Consider the following 18786-nt stretch of genomic DNA (forward strand, 5'->3'; position numbering starts at 1 on the left):
AAGCGTCACACATTGAACATTTGTAAACCAAAAAACTGTGAGTGTTACTCTTTCGTTAATACATATATATTGTTGTTGTACGCCAAATATGTATGAAATAACAGAGGTTCAAAATCAGGACATTCTTTTTTGTACACCAGTATTTACGTGTATTTCACTATACGACAAGTTATTGAAACATTCCGATGACCTCAGTTAGAGGGAGAACCGTGACATTTCTTTTCGGGTTCGTAGGAAATTTATTAGGTCTTAAGACTATTAGAAACGTCATCTTGAAAGTGGCTATAACAACTATCATTCTGTATTTTGCCAATGAATGCTTGGTAAAGAACAGATACCTTGACTAGCGCTGAATCCACCCACAATCCGCGTGTCTTCAATCGCAGCGGTGCTGCCATCTCCTGAAAGTAAAGGAAACATTTCACTTGACATACAAATATTGCGCATCTGCTCATTCAATATGCCTAGTGCTTTTAATAGTGTGCAATCCTTATAATAAAAAGGACTAATCAAAGCAAACTGTAGGATTTCCCTAGCTGCCAAACACTCTCCAACTACAGTGTTGAAACTGATTCCTACATGCTCAAGTTTCATGTCCATAGGTCGATTCGTAAGTACTTTATATCTTAAGGAGTAGAATCCAATAGTAACATTAGACGCAGTGCATTGTCAAGATGTAACATACATACGTACATATATACATGTAGTTAGTGCGTGGGCCTCCCCCAAGGCGCCTTGTAATCAAGGGGTCCCGGGTTCGATACCCGGTGAAGTCATAAGTGGTTCGGATCCCACTTTAAACTGTAGGCCCAGTCCCGATTAGCCTTACTGTGCATAAAGTGGACTTAAAACAACAAATCAATCAATCAATAGTTAGTATGTGTGTGTTTGAATTCACATACATTAGGTACAAAAAAAGTAAAGCCAGGACTGTAGTGGAGGGTATACGTAAAGGGTTAAGTTAACGTTAGTCTTTATAATAATATTGAGACGACGAGACACCATCTTCCTCCAATATAAATCATAACCGTGTTAAATATTTACGGTTCTAATGACGAAAAATAATAGCCTTATTTAAATTATATTTTTATGCTGTTAAAGAACACGTTTATTGTAGGTATGTGTTTATTTCATACCTACATAATGACATCAAAACATAATAATATGATAGCTTAAATTGTTAGATGATTTTGCAAGATACTTATTAAGTTATTCAGCAGTAGCTTCAATTAATTCTTGTCAACAATAAATCCAACTCTTCTTAAAACCAATAGGCACGCACCCGGTGGAGGCACATAGTGGTTCGGATCGCTCCTTAAAATTTATGGCGTCTGTATTTGCTTTTCTGGGCATAAAGTGGACTTAAAATTAAACTCATGCTTGGGATTTGGTTCTAATCAAGGGAGACGACCCGGATCGTCGCGTGCTTGTTAGATGTATGCAAGAATTCTTCTTCTTCTTGTTCACTATTATCACCGGAGTGAGGAAGAAAGTTTTTACTAAATATTTTGCAATTCGAGAAAAATATTGAATATTGTAGATAGGTATTTGTGCGTTTTTAGTTATTTTGTCAGGTTATCGAAAGTTGAATTATCTATACCCAATAGCATCGCTCTTCTCGTGATCGACGGATGATTCACCAACATATCCCATTACTATTTTTAATGAAATAAAATTCTCCCACAGCCTCATCTTCAGTAAAAGGTGCTCCTATCTTGGGTTTCCAATTTATCTAGCATCATTATGTACGCAAAAACGGGAGATGGTATTTGAGAGGCTGACAAAACACTGCTTCTGGACGCTAGGCTCAGTTGCGCACCCATAAAGTCAGACCACAAGCCGCCACTGCTTAGACGACAATTAAACATGGATGCGCAACACGATGCAAACATGAATTGCCGAACAGTTGAAGAAAACGTACCGCATTGAAGAATGAAGACGAAGAAAGGCAAGGAAGTTGCTGCTGTAAACTTAAACATGATGATGCTTGTCCCTGACTGCAACACAAGAATTGGGATGGGAGCATTTATACTAGAGTGTTATCGATGTTTATTCTCACCAGGTGCGTTGCTTCGTGTCGTTGATCCTCGAAAGGGCGAAGACACATTCGGCGTTTTTTCCCTCTTACGGAAAGAGTTATTCCCTTGCATCATCCGTTCGTGAGATATTGGTCACTGAGTCACTGGAACATTTGCAATCGGTGTGCTTGCGAGCGTAAATTAACGATATGGAATTGACGAAAGCAGCGGGAATTTTTCTTGTGGAAAACAAGTGTTAACGTAACGTGTCCGTGTTTAGATATGCGTTATCTGGAGTTGAATGCACCTTTTCAATGATGGGAATGAACTGTTCGAATGATTATTTACCTAGGAAGTTCACCTACAGCACAGGCTTCATTAATTAATTTATTTTATTTACTTCGCTTTTCTACCACTTCTGACTGTTCGCGGTAATGATGAGTGATTATTTGACAAAATTGATGAAGAGACACAAACAACGCCCATGCCCAGACCGAGATTCGAACCCAGAAACCCTGGCGTTGTAGCCCCCTGTACTAACTACGGAGGTGGGCAACAAGCACAGGCGTACGCAGAGTAACTTTTTTGGGGTGCCAATGCCATTGCCTATCTGGACAATGTTAACGTAATTGTGAAACCTTCATGTTTCTTTTTACACAATCTCCGAGTATTCGTTATCACTTTAGAACAAGTTGTCCATCATTGGTCGGTTGGTTGATTTGGTGTTTTAAGTCCACTTTATGCACAATAAGGCTAATCGGGACTGGACCTACAGTTCAAAGTGGGATCCGAACCACTATGAGCATTCACCGGCTATCGAACCCGGGACCCCTTGAGTACAAGGCGACGACTTTGTCCATCATTATGACGATATTTATGTTATTTTAATAATAAAAGTAAACAATTAAAGATCAATATTGCTACAGAATAAGCAACTCTGCCAAATGTATAAGGGTACAAGGCTACATGTAACGACTTGTCACATTCGCTACTTGCCTTTATTAAACCACTCTTATAATCGCTTTCTAAATTAAACGAAGCTTCTCCATAACTCCCTTTGCATTTTTTTTCACGTGCGGTTTCCATTGCTACTGCAATATTCTTGATGCGTACAAATGTAAAATAACAAGTGTGAGTTGAAGAGGGTTCCATTAGCAATCGACGCTGTGCTCCTGAGAGAAATGTGTGGAGGAGTTTGTGAAGTGGAAAGCCTCTTCTTTACTGCATGATTCCTGATACTATAATAATTATATAATTACATAGTATAATGTATATAATATATATAATAATTATTATAGTATCATTGTTTTCGGGAGAAAGACGGAACTGGGCATCTCAAATGAAACAAAATTTGTAACTTCTTAAACACAGATATTATTTTAATTATATTAATGGTAGTTGCTAAATTTTTATTTTTTTAGGCCAAATTATGAGGTGCTCAGCAAGGATGGATTTAGGGGGGTCCATGGGTCCGGACCCTCCCGAAAGATTTATTAAGTACATAAATTAAATAATGAAATAACGAAAATGAATAATGAAAGTATACTTGTTGTTTAATCCATTGTTATTTATTTCCGCCCAACTAATTTGAAGGCGATGATTAGATTGTTATCATAAGACCTTCAATGACAGCACCAAAGAAGATTTATGCAAGATCTATTACTAATTATAATAATATGCATCCAATAATACCAAGAACTTAACTTTTCGTAAACTGGATCACTCATCGCAAATAAGCCAAAAACGGGACAAAAAGCGAAGCAAAATCAATAAATCAATTAATTTAATATAACGGTAACGCATCTGACTACCATGCTCAAGGTCACGGGTTCGATCCCCGGCCGGTTCAAATCCGGGAACTTTTCTAACGATGGAAGCGGCCGCGGCGCCCACCCAGCGTCGAATAACATGGGTAACTGGGGGAAACCCTGGGGGGTAAAGGCGGTCAGGGGCGTGATGCTGATCACATCACCCCCACTCACGACCGGATCAAGAAAGTGTGGGGCGTTACCCCCACACCCCCTATACGCGTGGTGCTAAGCACAGGGGAACACTTTACCTTTACCTTTATTTATATTATTATTATTATTATTACTATTATCATCATCATCATCATTTTGAGACACTTGGTTCCGACCCGTACGCGAAATGTATTTCTAGATACGTGCCTGGTGCCCAGGCATTCCTAGTGCCTGTAATAACGTGCCACTAATATGACTGCAGTCGCTGACCAAGTAGAGATAATTTTTCAGTTCCTGAATCCACCTAAACAAAGTATATGTTATTATGAAATGCCTTAAGCGCACTAATTTTGCAGTTCTTCTATCCTTTGGGTTAATCCCAATTATACGGATGAATGATGAAACGATGAAATGGGTAATGTGAAGAACAGGCTGAAACCGTCTATGCCACTATGAACATTGTGGCAGCAGGCTTAAATCCTAGACATGAGCATTTCATTAATTCGCCATTAGCCTTCATCGTCGTGATTTATTTCCGTGTTCCGTTGCATAATACGTAGCCAGTTATACGTATTCTACAGTATATACGTAGAATGAAGCATACACAAAACCGTTAATACCATAGTATTTTTCTGGAACAATACTGTCAAAATTAAATATTTGTTTAACACAAAGTATAATTTAATATTGACATTATTACGTTAATGTCAATATAAACTTGTAACTTATAACAAAGAGAAGGAATATTTTGTCTTCTAATACCGTTTAATATTTTCAATCATAAGCATTTCATGGAATTGACGAATACACAATTCCTTTTTATACAACACTCCTGTAAACAAGGGTTGTTAATGGTCCAGGAACCATAAATTCTAATGGGTTATATAGGGTTCCTATGCTGGACAGGGACCCTTTCTATCGAAAAAAATTCTGTACAAGTTACATATTGTTTCATTGAAAAAAGTTCATGGATCATTTTTATTTAATCGGGAAAAAGGGTCCCTCGACCATATTTAAATTTATCCGGAAAAAAGGTTCCTGGACCGTATTTAAATTGATCCAGAAAAAAAGTTCATGGACCGAATTGAAATACGTTACAGATAAAAGGTTCTTTACTGTCCAGAACTCATTTAACACTTGGTGATTGTATCTGCTGGACCCGAATTGAATTCCTCGAATTTTAATAGCCCTGCTGTAAATATATATACTCATGTTATGATTACATTATTTGACACTTTATATGTGAGACTGTGATCAACAAAGAATAAATAATAAATACTATAAACGAGTGCATGATCTAGAAATGTTGCGCGTGTAGTAAGATAATATTTACTATACTCTGTCCCAGCTATCTCTAGAATAAGCGAACGAAAACGTGTATTTGCGGAAGTAGTGACTCGAGACACCTCGAACAATGAACACGTGAAAAGTAACGAGATAGTGTGCAAGGGAAGAGCGACTGGTGGTTCCAACCTTTGCAGCAGCTTGTACTGCTTTGCTCTACCCAGTCACTTTCTCCACTTCTCCACCGTTACGCGCGTCCTTGCTCGAGACATTTCCTGGATAGAGTATAAATAAGTCTTTTCCCCAAATGGACAACAACATTAATTTAATAGGAGACCAATATTTTCACCTGATGACGCATTCGTCTGTGATCTGTGGTGAATTAATTTTATTAATATCCCACAAGCTCCTCTCCCCGGTCCTTGCACTCTAGTCTCGATGTTTTTCGTTGTTTGTTGACGCCAAATGTTGTGGCTTTCAAGAAAATTCTTGTTTTCCGCGTTACTGCGTACTCCTTTTCTGATTGGTCGATGGTGCATTTTCCTCGAGTGTCTGTTTTATGTCAGCCTGCTGGAGTAAACGCCAGCCAAGTGCCAATACGAGCAGATATCGTACAGCAAGATAGTGCAGCAGAAGACGGCACAATGAGCCGTGGGTTTGATTTTCCGGATAGGTCAAAAGTATAATGGATATAGGGACATTCCATACCATTTCAACCAATTTTGAATTATTTTGTCGCCATGCCATTTTTAAAAATATTAATATTTTAACCACTTACTTCGACATCTATCAAGTGTTCAAAACCGACATTGGCCTCCCCGATCGTCGCCTTGTAATCAAGGGGTCCCGGGTTCGATACCCGGTGGAGGCACAAGTGGTTCGGATCCCACTTTAAATTGTAGGTCCAGTCCCAATTAGCCTTACTGTGCATAAAGTGGACTTAAAACAACAAATCAATCAATCAAAACCGACACTGAAAATTTTCTTGAGGCTTGAGTTTGGATATGGTAGCCATTTTCAATCAGCGGCGTCTGATTATATTTGCGTTTTCAGACCTTTACAAAATTTCTGCAACTTCTGTTCTGTAATTCCAAATGTAATGATTCATAAACCATTTCCAATAAGAATAAATGTTCTTTATTTTTCTTTATTATTATTCTTGCTACCAGATTAGTAGTTTCCATGTTGGGTTTCATGTGATGTCAGGATTCTCAGGTCGTCTGCAAAGAAATACTCACCACGTAGCGTTCGTTACACCCATAGACACCTGTGCCAATGCACCTTTGTTGTTAGTACAGTGCAAGTTCACCTGTGCCGGACCCTGTTGCCAAGTGATTAGCACATCGCGCTGCGACTCCAAGGTTCAGGGTTCGAATCCCGCTCGGGCTTGGTTGTTTGTGAATGTCCATTCATCAATTTCATCATTTCATCATTCATCCTCATCTTCGAAAATTAGCCAAGAGGTACAAAACGCGAAGTAAAATATACTAAATCAATCAATAAACCAAACTAGTTCACCTGTGTTTACTTGAACCAGCTACATGGAATCAGTTTGTGTTCGTATTTATTAGTGGTTCGGATTCCGCTTGAAATATTTACATCCAGTAAGTAACCTATGTTTCCCGCTCGGGGTGGGAGAAAGTGGTCATCGACGACCTTGAGTACAGATTAACTGAAAATTCCAAGACTCAGCCATTATCTTCTATGTTTCCTTTTAACGTTTGTTCAAGCACAGTAATTTCAAATGTTGAGTTGTTCAAAAATAGTACTTTCACTTCTTGCTTTAATAATTTGGGATATGCAAGCCTCAGTGACGGAGTGGTTAGCACAGCGCACTACGATGCTAGGGGTCCCGGATTCGAATCTCGGCCTGGGCATGACTGATCTTCACGACTAGCCAAATATGGCAGAAAAACGAAGTAAAATAAACCAAAAAATCAATCAATTTGAGATGCTTTGATATATCATTAACATGTTTTAATCAAGCAGTGCTTCTTCTGACTGTACGAAAAACCTACTACCGGCACCTTTTCTCGTTAATAGGATAACAATTAATAAGAGTTTGTGTTAATGAATGAAATATAAATATTCAAGTACAAGCGTGCAATTATCAAGATGAATTTAACTTTGAATGTTATCATTTTTATTCTCAAACTTATCAACACCTTTCTCTCAAATACACTCTGTAAAAAAAAAAATAGCATCACTTCATTATTTTTGGTCGTCAGCATTTCGCTCGTGAATTATCAGTTGTTTTATTGATTTAATTCGACTTGTCGATTTGTTTTCCTAACAATTATATAAAACACTATATCTGTACAATATAGTTTTATTATTTAAGTCATAGGTACGTACATAATGCACTTTACAGAACTAATAACAAAATTATTGCAAATATAGTTGTGGAACGTTTTCGCACAAAGACAATTTTTACAAGTAAAAAGATTGAACAAAGGTTTTAAATGCATCATGATATGTCAATTTGTAATGATAGAAATTAAATACATTGACTAGTACTTAGTGTGGCCACCCCTGGCCTTCCTAAGTGCTTCCAACCTTCGAGGCATGCTATGAATGAGATTTTGACAATATTCGACCTCAATTTCATTCCAAACATGTACAATTGCTGCCATAAGTTCCTCTTTTGACCTGTACGTCTGATTACCAAGTTTTTTGCACATCATAGCCCACAGGTTTTCTATAGGATTCATGTCTGGAGAGTTGGGCGGCCACCAAAGTCTTTCAATATTCATATCATGGAAACCAGTTATCCACCACCTGAGTACGGTGACAGGTTGCATTATTGTCTTGAAAAATAAAGTAGTCCAAATTCTGTCCAGAAAAATGATCTGCAGTTTGTAAAACTTTCCGATTCAGGATTTCCAGATATTGATCAGCCTTAACGGTCCCTGTGCAAATATGCATCCTGCCAATCCCTTTTACAGAGAAACCTGCCCAAATCATAACACTGCCACAAAACTTTTGAGTTTCTAAAATACAAGATTTTGCAAGTTCTTCTCCCTTCCGCATCCACAGTTTAACTGAGCTGTCACTCCCCAGCAATTTAAATAGTTTTTCATCAGAAAATACCACATGTTCCCAATCTATATCATTCCATGCGCCATAACGTGTGACACACTCACGTCTAGCTTTTGCATGTGCGTCAGTTAGTCTGGGGTTTTTACGTGGGACGTGTTTAGAAACACCCCGTTTCTTTAGTCGGGATACTACAGTAGCATGAGTAAGGTTAACTCCCACCTCATTTTGAAGTTTAGGTGCAATTTGGCGTGAACTCATTCATCTGTTCTTCAGTGCCATGTCCTTTATCATACGATCCAGTCAAGATGATGTCTTTTTCTTTCTGCCACAGTGACTTCTCAGTGATGATTTTCCATGTTCTTGTTGCTTTTGCAGGCTAAGGCTAACTGTGGATTGATGCATTTGAAGTTGTCGACGAATTTCTCTCTGCGAATGACCATCCATATGCAAAGCAAGAACCATTCCTTGCTTACATGGTGAAATGCAAGGTATATAGAGATTAGGTAAAGCCATCCGAAGATTGCCGATCTTGCACGAACGCGTGACGTCACCGGAGAAGCAGTGAGCTCGGTTGAAGCAGACGGCCCCTAGCATTTATATGGGAGATTCAGAGAGCGAAAGTATATTATTACTTTTAGGAGGAGGAAAATAATAATTGTCATCCTTCAAGATGGTATTGAGGCATCCTTTTAATGATTAGTAACATAATTGAAAACGCCCTACTTTTAAAAGGGGGCAAAGTACATGTGAAAAAATTTAATTTGAAAATACATATTCCTGAAACTTTCTGACCGATGCGATACAACGAAGTTGCGTGTTCTCCTTTAGAATTTCGTCATTTTACAAATCGTAATATAATTTTGACAAAAACGTGGCATGCTAAAGAAGAATTAAAGAGTTTTTTAAAAAAAATTGATTAATAGGTTTAGTTTATTTTACTTCGCTTATCTGTCACATATGGCTAATCGCAAAGATGAGGATGCGTGATGATATGATGAAATTGAAGAAAGGAAAGTAGACCCACGCCCGGGCGGGGATTCGAACCTGGGGGCCCTTGGCATCGTAAAGCGTTGTGCTAACCACTTCGCCACGGAGGTCAGCATTAGAAGGAAATAAACAGAAAATGGCATCTATGTTTTAATATGCGAGAAACATTTGCGAGGTGGTTATTGAAGTAACAAATAATTATTACAAGACGTTGTGATGAAAATTATTAATATATCTGAAATATCGAGAATGAACACCATTTTTTAAAGGAGTATCACAATTGTATGGTTAAGGTCAGTGGTGGCAATTGGGTTCCAAAATGTAGGGGGGGGGGGGCAAGAGGGCAAGCATTAAGAGGCCATTGTGTGATAATGTGGAGGAAAAAAATGGGGAACAACTATCTCCTAAACCGTCGCCACTGTTTAAGGCTGTCATTTTAATCAGAGCGTGAAATTGGGGCATTTTCTACCACTCAACTCCTCTGTTTCCATGTATTAACATTGTGTGCCGAAACCATCTCAGTATGTGTGTTTGTCCATTTGTTCTCATCAGGCATCAAAACATCTATGTACCAGAAGTGTTTTACGAAGGTGCTACACATGCACGGAATGCACAATCCACTCGACAACGCGAGATTCAAACGGTGTGCTGGGAACTGGACGCAGACAGTTCACGAATATTTCTCTCTCATTCGAGCCTGAACACCACTAATGTGTCTTGTCCTCCCATGTTTGCAGCTCTTATAAAATCCGAAACCCACCAAATTGTTCATATTCATGCCTAAGCACTCGCAAGTGTTCAAAATTGTCTGTTGAGTGTGTGTCGAACCCAGTAGCCTTAAACAAAAGTATTTTTTATGCCATGAAATTCTCGGACTGCATACACAAAATTTGGTCTGGGCACAACCAAATCATCACTCAAAACTTTGATTTTCAGTTGATCTGTGCAGCTTATTTCTTTTTTAATAAATCGCTCAAATGCCCAGCCCGATACTGCCGAAATATTCACTTTAGAGAGAGAGAGAGAGAGAGAGAGAGACCTTCGATCTCTTAGTCTTTCGACCCGAACTACTCGTAGCACTACTCGAAGTTCCGCTGTCGTCAATGTCTTTAGCTTTGGGACCGAACTGGAACTATTAGTAGACTTCGTTACTTTACGGTATTTAGTCCATTTCATTTTCGAATCACTAGAACTTATAAAGCAACCAATGGACACTGACTGATCACTAATCGACTGTATGAATTGTCATACTTACCTCTGAAGTCTCCACCTATTATGTTGTACAGATCAACCGGGAAATTAAAGCCGCGTATTAATATCCTTATTATATTCTAAAACGTTCCGCAGATAAAACGATTCGTAAATATTGCCAGTAGTTCGACTACTTTTCTTTTTCAAGAACGTTCCCTCTCGCGCTTTCCAGAGATAAAAAATGACAATGAATCCGAATCGCCCTACCTGTGGCGCTACCTTTGTTGTGCAGCTTCCGAATGCTGACAAGTCTCTACATAGTGTTCAAGTTCGCTACGACAACACCGAAAGCGGGAGAAAAGTTTACGTGCAATATTATCAACAGCAGGGTTATAGAACATTCTCCGTCTTGCCTTAATAAGTATTTCTCTCCTAAAATTATCGTCACATTATTCAAGAAGACAAAAACCTAATTTTATCTAGTGTAAACTGAAAAATTTCCTAGTGGGGGTGGGGGCACGAGTTACGATCCCCACCTTGGATACGCGCTATAAACAATACCAGGGTTATAGAACATTTTCTGTCTTGCCTCGATAATTATTTATCTCCTTAAATTATCGTCACATTATTGAAGAAGACAAAAACCTAATTTTATCTCGTGTAAACTGAAAAATATCCTGGTGGAGGGGGCTCGAGACACCTGATGCCCACCTTGGATACGCATTATTAACAATAACAGGGTCATAGAACATTCTCCGTCTCGCGTCGATAATTATATATCTCAAATTATTATCACATTATTCAAGAAGCCAAACACCTACGTAATTTTAGCTAGTGTAAACAAAACAATTTCCTAAAGGCGGGGGGAGGGCTCGAACCCCTGATCCCCACCTTGCATACGTACCATTAACAATAATAGGGTTATAGAACATTCTCCGTCTTGTCTCGATAATTATTCCTCTTCTTAAATTATCGTCACATTATTCAAGAAGTCAAAAACCTAATTTTATCAGTGCAAACTGAAAAATTTCCTTGGGGAGCGGGGGGGGGGGAGTCTCAAGCCACCTGATCCCTACCTTGGATACGCGCTATTAACAATAACAGGCTTATAGAACATTCTCCGTCTTGCCTAGATAATTATCTCTCTCAAATTATCACCTTATTATTCAAGAAGCAAGAAACCTAATTTTATCTAGCGTAATCTGAAAATTTTCTGAAGGGGGGCTTGAGCCCCCTGATTCCCACCTTGGATACAAGCTGTTACCAATAACATGGTTATAGAATATTCTCGGTCTTGCCTCGATAGTTATTTCTCTCCTTAAATTAACGTCACATTATTTTATTTGATACAACAAGAAACAAAAAATCGCATTTTATCTAGTGTAAACCGAAAACTTTCGGGGGGTTGAGCCCCCTAAGCCCCCCTTGGATACGCGCCTGGGAAGCAGTCACGTTTATTACACCCTTACATTTACATACAGTATTAAAAAGTTCTGCTTTTAGATCTCGCACAATGCCTTTTTCACAAAAATGAGCAATCCCGCATTTTTTTATATCAATCAAGCTGTGATATTTTAGATTTCCTCCGTTAGTTTTCTGATAATAGTTTTCACAGCTTTCCATAGCATTTAGGCATGATTTGAGTTGATAAGAACAAAATAATCTTATTTCAAAACATAGAGCAAAATGAAATCCAACGCGCTTAAGTTAAAACTCCCTTACATTGGAAGCCTGGAGAGAACAAAACAGGGGTTCCTTCGTAACACGATTTCTTGAAAACCATTTTACACATTTGAATTAACTTTGTGATAAATTGATTAGAAAGGATGAATCTTAACAGTAAAAGTTGTAACTTTTCCCTTGCTACTATATTTTAGAAGATAATCGTTGTCAAATTTCTCAATATTTGCATAAGGAACCAGCCTTTTCCGTGCCGAGTGTTTCGATGATGACGTCATGCATCCACGGACAACTGCGCATACGATCTGCGCCGCCGAACGAGCACCCCCTGGGTGAAATGTCACACTTTCTGCCCACCTTTTTCGAGAAAACACGCTCAAATACACTACACCACCAGAACACTTCACAAATATGATAACGTATGCAAATTGTCAATAATGAACATTTAGTTTGCAATATAAAACACGTAGCAAGTTGCATTACTAACAATCGTTTTACAGATTCCTGACAATTGATTACAAAGCCTTGCAACAGTAACTGATTGCAACACCCTCTAGCGGACACTCCAAACACTAAATCAACAAAAGAATAACACCACACTACGCAGTGATACCAGACCAATGCTTCAATCAATTGATTTCAAGTTGTGCAGGAAAGATGCATGCATGCGAAACACAAAATTGTCAACATCCGTAATAAGAATACAGTGATGCTATTTTTTTTTTTTTACAGAGTGTAAAACAATAAGAAGGAAACGTTACTTGCAAGTATGATTAAAATCACCAGTTCAATCTATTTGTACTAAAATTCACAGAGAAATGCGGTATATGAACTTACCTGAAAAGAAATGTTCACCCCACCGCTCTGTACTGTTTGTTTGGTTCATTAATGTTGGCACGAACGATTTATTCTCGCCATGACGGCTTATTCTAATGAACAATCGGAAAATTCTGTGCCGTGAATTGCACTTTCTGTTCTTTCTCGGAAACTTCTAGGATAAACGTGAGTGCCTGTTAGACCTAAACAACCTAATAGCTATTGCACAAAGTATATTATCGTAAACAAGGTTCAAATATTCCGAATGTTTACAAGGTGAAACACACCTATTCTACTGATTTTTTTCATACCTTCTCATCTTTGGGCCACAAAATATCCATGAAGGGGACCAAACACCTTAACCATATTTCTCATGCTTATTGTGTGGTGCCGGGTAAGCTAGAAAATTGTTAAACATATGAGATGGTTGGGGCCCCCTTTTTTCTATAAGCTCTCCAAAATTGAAAATTTTGAAAAAAGAAATCAAAAGTTTGACGCCCTATATCTCCAAATGGGGGACGGAGGAAAAATCTAAAATTTGCAGACTAAACGTAATATTAAAATTTGGTGAAGGTGTTTTTCCGAATAATAAAAATACTGTAAATTAAGATTACATTTTCCCAAAAATAGCTACTTCACAACACTAAATGAAGCACGTGTGGAACTGGGAAATAAAGTAACTCCAAGACAAAAGAAATACATTTGAAACGTAGACTTCTTAAAAATGTATATTAAATATGAAACTACGTATTATATGCAGATACACGGTGAGTCAAAAGTTGTGAATCACCCGAATATTTTAAAAGAACATGGAGTGAAATTTTTTAAAGCATTAGACGTACCTTGGATATTTGTGGCGAAGCTCTGGAGTGAAGAACTCTTGGATGCATATATAATGCATTGAATTCATTTTTGGATGTGTTATTGATATTTGTGATTCACTTTTCGACGATTAATTTTATACGCGAAGCTCTAATTTGGTTCAGATATGCTGTAGATAAGACATTATATATTCTGGACTACAACTGAACCTAATCTGGATATTTATTAGACATGATTTGGACCTTGTAAAGCCTTTCAGAGATAGACCTGTGATTTAACTGCACTACCGTAAGTCATTATGGGTATTATTGTTACATAAAATTTGTACAAGAAAACATTTCTGGGATTAGACTTAGATTGATTTAGATTTATCAAGGATAGCATCAGGACGTTGTTTAACACGAGCCCTCGTATGGGTTACCCAAGAACGTACTCACTTGCCCTCGTATGGCTTACCCAAGAATGTACTAACTTACAATTCTGAAAGACTTCCTATTTATGCTTCATATGCAGAAACACCGTACACTGAATATAACGAAAGCACTTGCCTATATATTCACAAGATGGAATTGAACATAGAGGATCTACTGTAGTAGACTGAAAACTGATAATTAGAGAAAATTATCATTTTGTTACTCTCTCTCTCTCTATTACTACCTCACGTAATCTTGATTATTTCGTCAATACTAACTTAAAGACTAATTTTAACCAAATGCACAGTTGCGTGGACCAGACAATGGATCCTTACCAGCGAAATATATGACTTTGTGTTTTCAATATTTTAATTGAAGTTGATTTTATGTTCAGAAATGTAAATCGAGAATGAAATTAAAGTTTAGAGTGGAATTCGAACCTCCGTGTAATGTCCCCACCGAGGATCAAACCTTTAATTGCAACGCAACAGCGATGGAATGGTTATGATTCAAATAACTGAACATAAAACTTACTTCATTCCTGAAGAAATGGTGTCGTGGGAGAAGCGCACGTGGGAGGAGCGCACCTGGGAGGAGCGCACAGAGACAAAAAGATCGTGGGTGAAGCGCACATTCAAATGTTCTTCTTTATTTCCTTGCAGGTGAATGCGCAATGAAAGTTATTACCAGTGCCAAGGGTAAACCTTGTATCTTACTGGACGGACATCAGTATCGCGTTGGCCGTAAGACTGAAAATGTTATCTACTGGAGATGTGTAAAGAAACGCCGAATGAAGTGCAAGGGATCACTAAAGACAACATTAAACAACGACGTTTTGGAAAGAAAACCTCATCAGTGTGTTCCGAATGTTGCAGATTTGGAAGTTGTGAAAACCATGTCTGTATGCAGGAAAAGAGCAAGGGAGAAACGGTCTACGCCAGTTAACGTCGTCTACAAACAAGAATTTGTGAAATTGACGAATAGAGGTTAGGAACTAGTTACTGAAATTCCAAAATATGATAACGTAAAAACCTCTTTGTGTGAAAGATGTAGGAAAACACTGGGGACAACCCAAAATCCGATTGTTAGTTCTCCTTGGATGAAAATGTTTTGAGACTTTCCGACGGGACGAGCTTCCTTATGCTTGACCTGACAGTGGACAACGAAAAGAAATGTCTGGTGTTTGCAAGTAACAGTGGCAAGAAATTATTAACATCTTGTGATTCTTTCTACCTTGACGGAACATTCAAAACTTGTCCGAAACAGTTTGAGTAAATTTATTCAATTCATGCTGATGCAGGAAGTTCCGAAGAGGAAACAAACATTTGGCCAGCCGTTTATGTGTTACTAGAAGATAAAAATAAGTCTATATATATATATGCAGTTGTTTACTGCGCTCAAACATTGTGGTTGGACGCCGCAGCATGTTAAAGCAGGCTTTAAGATGGCAGTAATAAAAGCAATAAGAGAAGTGTTTCCTCAAGCATCAGTATCAGGTTGTAATTACCATTTTAATCAATGCCTTTGACGTCATATACAAAACATAGGTCTAGCCACAATATATAAGGAAAATGAAGATATTAGGAAAATATGTCGTATGTGGCCAGCTTTAGCCTTGATACCACCTGAAAAAATTGACGAAGCGTGGGTTTACATCATGCAGATCACTCCCCAGAATGAAAAGCTGGTGGAGTTTATTAACTATTTCGTAGATCAATGGCTGGACAATGCTTCTTTGCCGAAAACCATGTGGAATGTTTATAGACAAAGACACAGGACAAACAACCCTGTAGAAAGTTGGAATAACAAGTTAAATAAGATGGTGGGAATACATAAACCAAATGTTTATTTCCTCATTCAGAAACTGATGGAAGACGCTGAGGAGATGAGCGCAAAAAATTATAGCTAAAGACCTAGACATTCCAGGTCGCAAGAAAAGAAAATAGTATATTGAAACCGACAGATGTATAAGAACAATTTTAGACAAATATGTTGAAACTGAACATATTTTCGTTGCCTCAATTCTCTGTCGTACGTTGTAAACCTTGATTGAAGATCGTTCTGAAATGTTGACGAAGCTGTAATAGAAGCTGCTGATAGAAGAACCTTTAAACCACCATCGTGTATTAATCTACAAGTTGTCCAGTCCCAAGTCTGGAAAGAAAAGTGCGAGTGAAGGTTCTTATTGATAAAATCATAGTGTGCGCTAATCCCACTAACACCTTGAGATCCTATGCGCTAGTCCCACCAAATCTTGCTGTGCGCTGATCTCACGTGCGCTCCTCCCACGTAATCGAACAAATCATAAAGTGCTCATGTTGAAAAGTGATATATAATGATTTAAATGCTGGCACATCATAAAATATTCAATTTGAGCAATAGTTACATAAATTATATTCAAATCCATTTTTAATGTTAAAAAAATGAAATGGATGTAAATTATTAATATTCATTTTGAAAAAGGTATGAATTTATATTGCATATCCACAACATTAGACTTTCTTTATATATAAAAACAATTATGTCCAGAAATTGTTATCTTGTACTGGGCATTGTGGATATCCAATGGATGTCCTTGCAGATTTGTAGTTTTGAAGTTGTCAATTCGAACCTCTAGGAATACTTCGATGTGAAACTGTACCCTTGAGTTCAAAATGATTCCTTCCGAGGAGGAGAGATATGGTTACAGAGTCAAATATACAAAAAAAATCTGATATATAATGATAATGATTTGAAACTTTTCCCTCAAAGTCTTTTAAAAATATTCGGGTGCTTCACAACTTTTGACTTACCCTGTATCTTTATTTAATACATAGTTTCATATTTAATATACATTTTTAAGAAGTCTACGTTTAAAATGTATTATCTTTTGTCTTCATTTCCCAGTTCCACACGTGCTTCATTTAGTATTGTGAAGTTGCTATTTTTTTAGAAAATTTAATCTTAATTTTTTTTCTTATTCAGAAAAACACCACCAAATTTTAATATTATGTTGAGTCTGAAGAGTTCTCACTGTGGTGCAAATTTCAGATTTTTCCTCCGTCCATCATTTGGACAAATAGAGTGTCAAACATTTGATCTTTTCAAAATTTTCAATTCTGGAGAGCATATAGAAAAAGGGGGACCCAAGCATCTCATATATTTAACAATTTTCTGGATTACCCGGCACCGCACAGTAAGCATGAGAAATATGGTTAGGTCTAGGTCTAACGACCTAGAGTTCGTAGAGGACGGACGTGTTTTTCCTTAGCTCCGCGTGCAGGGGTGAACAAAATGTGGTGAAGTGATTTTCTGAAGGGAGTGAACGTTGTGCTGCAGTGAACGTGATTTTTTTTGTTCATGCAAATCTTTGCAGGAGCAGCCATCGGTGTTTGAGTGTTTAAGTGTTTAAGTGTTTGTGCATTAATATTTTTCGCGCAACATGGGCATCACAAAAGGTGAATGGAACAGAATCGAGAGCACGATGGAAAGGGTTGTTGCCAAAGAACTGAACTCTCAACTGGGGGATCTGGACGAGAGGATAGCCCTGGCCTTTGTTAGCGACAAGGTTCAGTCGCTAATCAAGAGTTCCCTGACTCAAATGATAGCCGAGGCGGTGGAGGAAGCCGTTTGTAAAACAACGGAGAAATACGATGCCGAAATCAAAGCTCTTAGGTCGACGGTGAGTACATTACAGTCGCATATAAACTCGATCGAACAATATGACAGAAGACTGAACCTCGTGATCCATGGCGTGGGTGAATCTGAGGGAGAGAACTGCGAGGTGAAGGTGCTGGACATCCTCCGGGACAAGGTGCAGGTTCCCGTCGATGCATCCCAGATCCAGAGATGCCACCGCCTGGGAGCGAAGCGGCGCGACGGGAGGAGCAGGGCGCTGATCGTGCGTTTCGTGTCCTACAGGACTCGTCGGTTGGTGCTTCAGAAGAAGAAGATCCTGAAGGATTCCGCACCCCACGTTTCCATCACGGAAAACCTCACCCGGCAAAACCTGCAGCTGTTTCACCAGGTAAGAAATAGTGGAACTTTTCAACGCGTGTGGACTTCGGATGGCAACATCCTGGCACTACACAACAACGCCACAGTTAAAGTAGACAGCCTGGATGACCTAAACAAGTATGGAAAATGACAAACTCTGCCCTCGGTTGGCACTCGTTGCATATATTAACCACCGTAATCATTCACTCACTTCAATCATGTGCTTCTGAATCTTATATTTTTTAGTTTTACCTTTCTTCTTTAATTAATTTAATTTTTGTCTCACATATATTATATTTTTTTCAGTCATTTTATTAATAATGAGTTTCGTTGTTTCAAATGTAGGAAGGCAAGAGGTCAATGTGCAGTGTCAGTGCCAGATAGTTCGTTGGACACCCCTGAAAGATGTTCCCTGATATTTGCAAGAATGGTCACTCTCTCCCTTCCCCCCGAGGCCAAGGTCGAGACCACAATGCTGGGGCTGTAAATAGTTTTCCTCCCTCCCCGCCTGGCAATGAGCCGCCACCCCCCGTGACGTTACACAGGCTGAGCGTGGCAAACCGGAGATTCCTTGCAAACTTGTATCCGCACGTAGAAGAC

The 18786-nt window shown here is 38.5% G+C and overlaps 2 protein-coding genes across 2 annotated transcripts in view; one reads left to right on the forward strand and one right to left on the reverse strand.

The window, feature by feature from the left end:
• The window catches only part of LOC146004868 (trypsin-like), a 53354-nt gene extending 52760 nt beyond the window's left edge, over positions 1-594 (reverse strand). Inside the window, exon 1 of the mRNA XM_083143895.1 lies at positions 339-594. Within this exon, the coding sequence (XP_083000021.1) occupies positions 339-594 (256 nt within the window). The remainder of the gene's footprint in view (positions 1-338) is intronic.
• Positions 595-17632: 17038 nt separating this feature from the next.
• On the forward strand, positions 17633-18337 carry LOC146004869 (uncharacterized). Its single transcript, XM_083143896.1, has one exon. The coding sequence runs from the start codon at positions 17633-17635 to the stop codon at positions 18335-18337; it is 705 nt and encodes a 234-aa protein (XP_083000022.1).
• The last annotated feature ends 449 nt before the right edge of the window (positions 18338-18786 follow it).

Source organism: Lepisma saccharinum, chromosome 22 (assembly GCF_977018435.1).
Source record: "Lepisma saccharinum chromosome 22, izLepSacc3.1, whole genome shotgun sequence".
Lineage (NCBI taxonomy): Eukaryota > Metazoa > Arthropoda > Insecta > Zygentoma > Lepismatidae > Lepisma > Lepisma saccharinum.

Excerpts from the sequence above, each read along its gene's own strand:
- LOC146004869 (XM_083143896.1), top strand. The coding sequence starts at position 17,633 with ATGGGCATCACAAAAGGTGAATGGAACAGAATCGAGAGCACGATGGAA.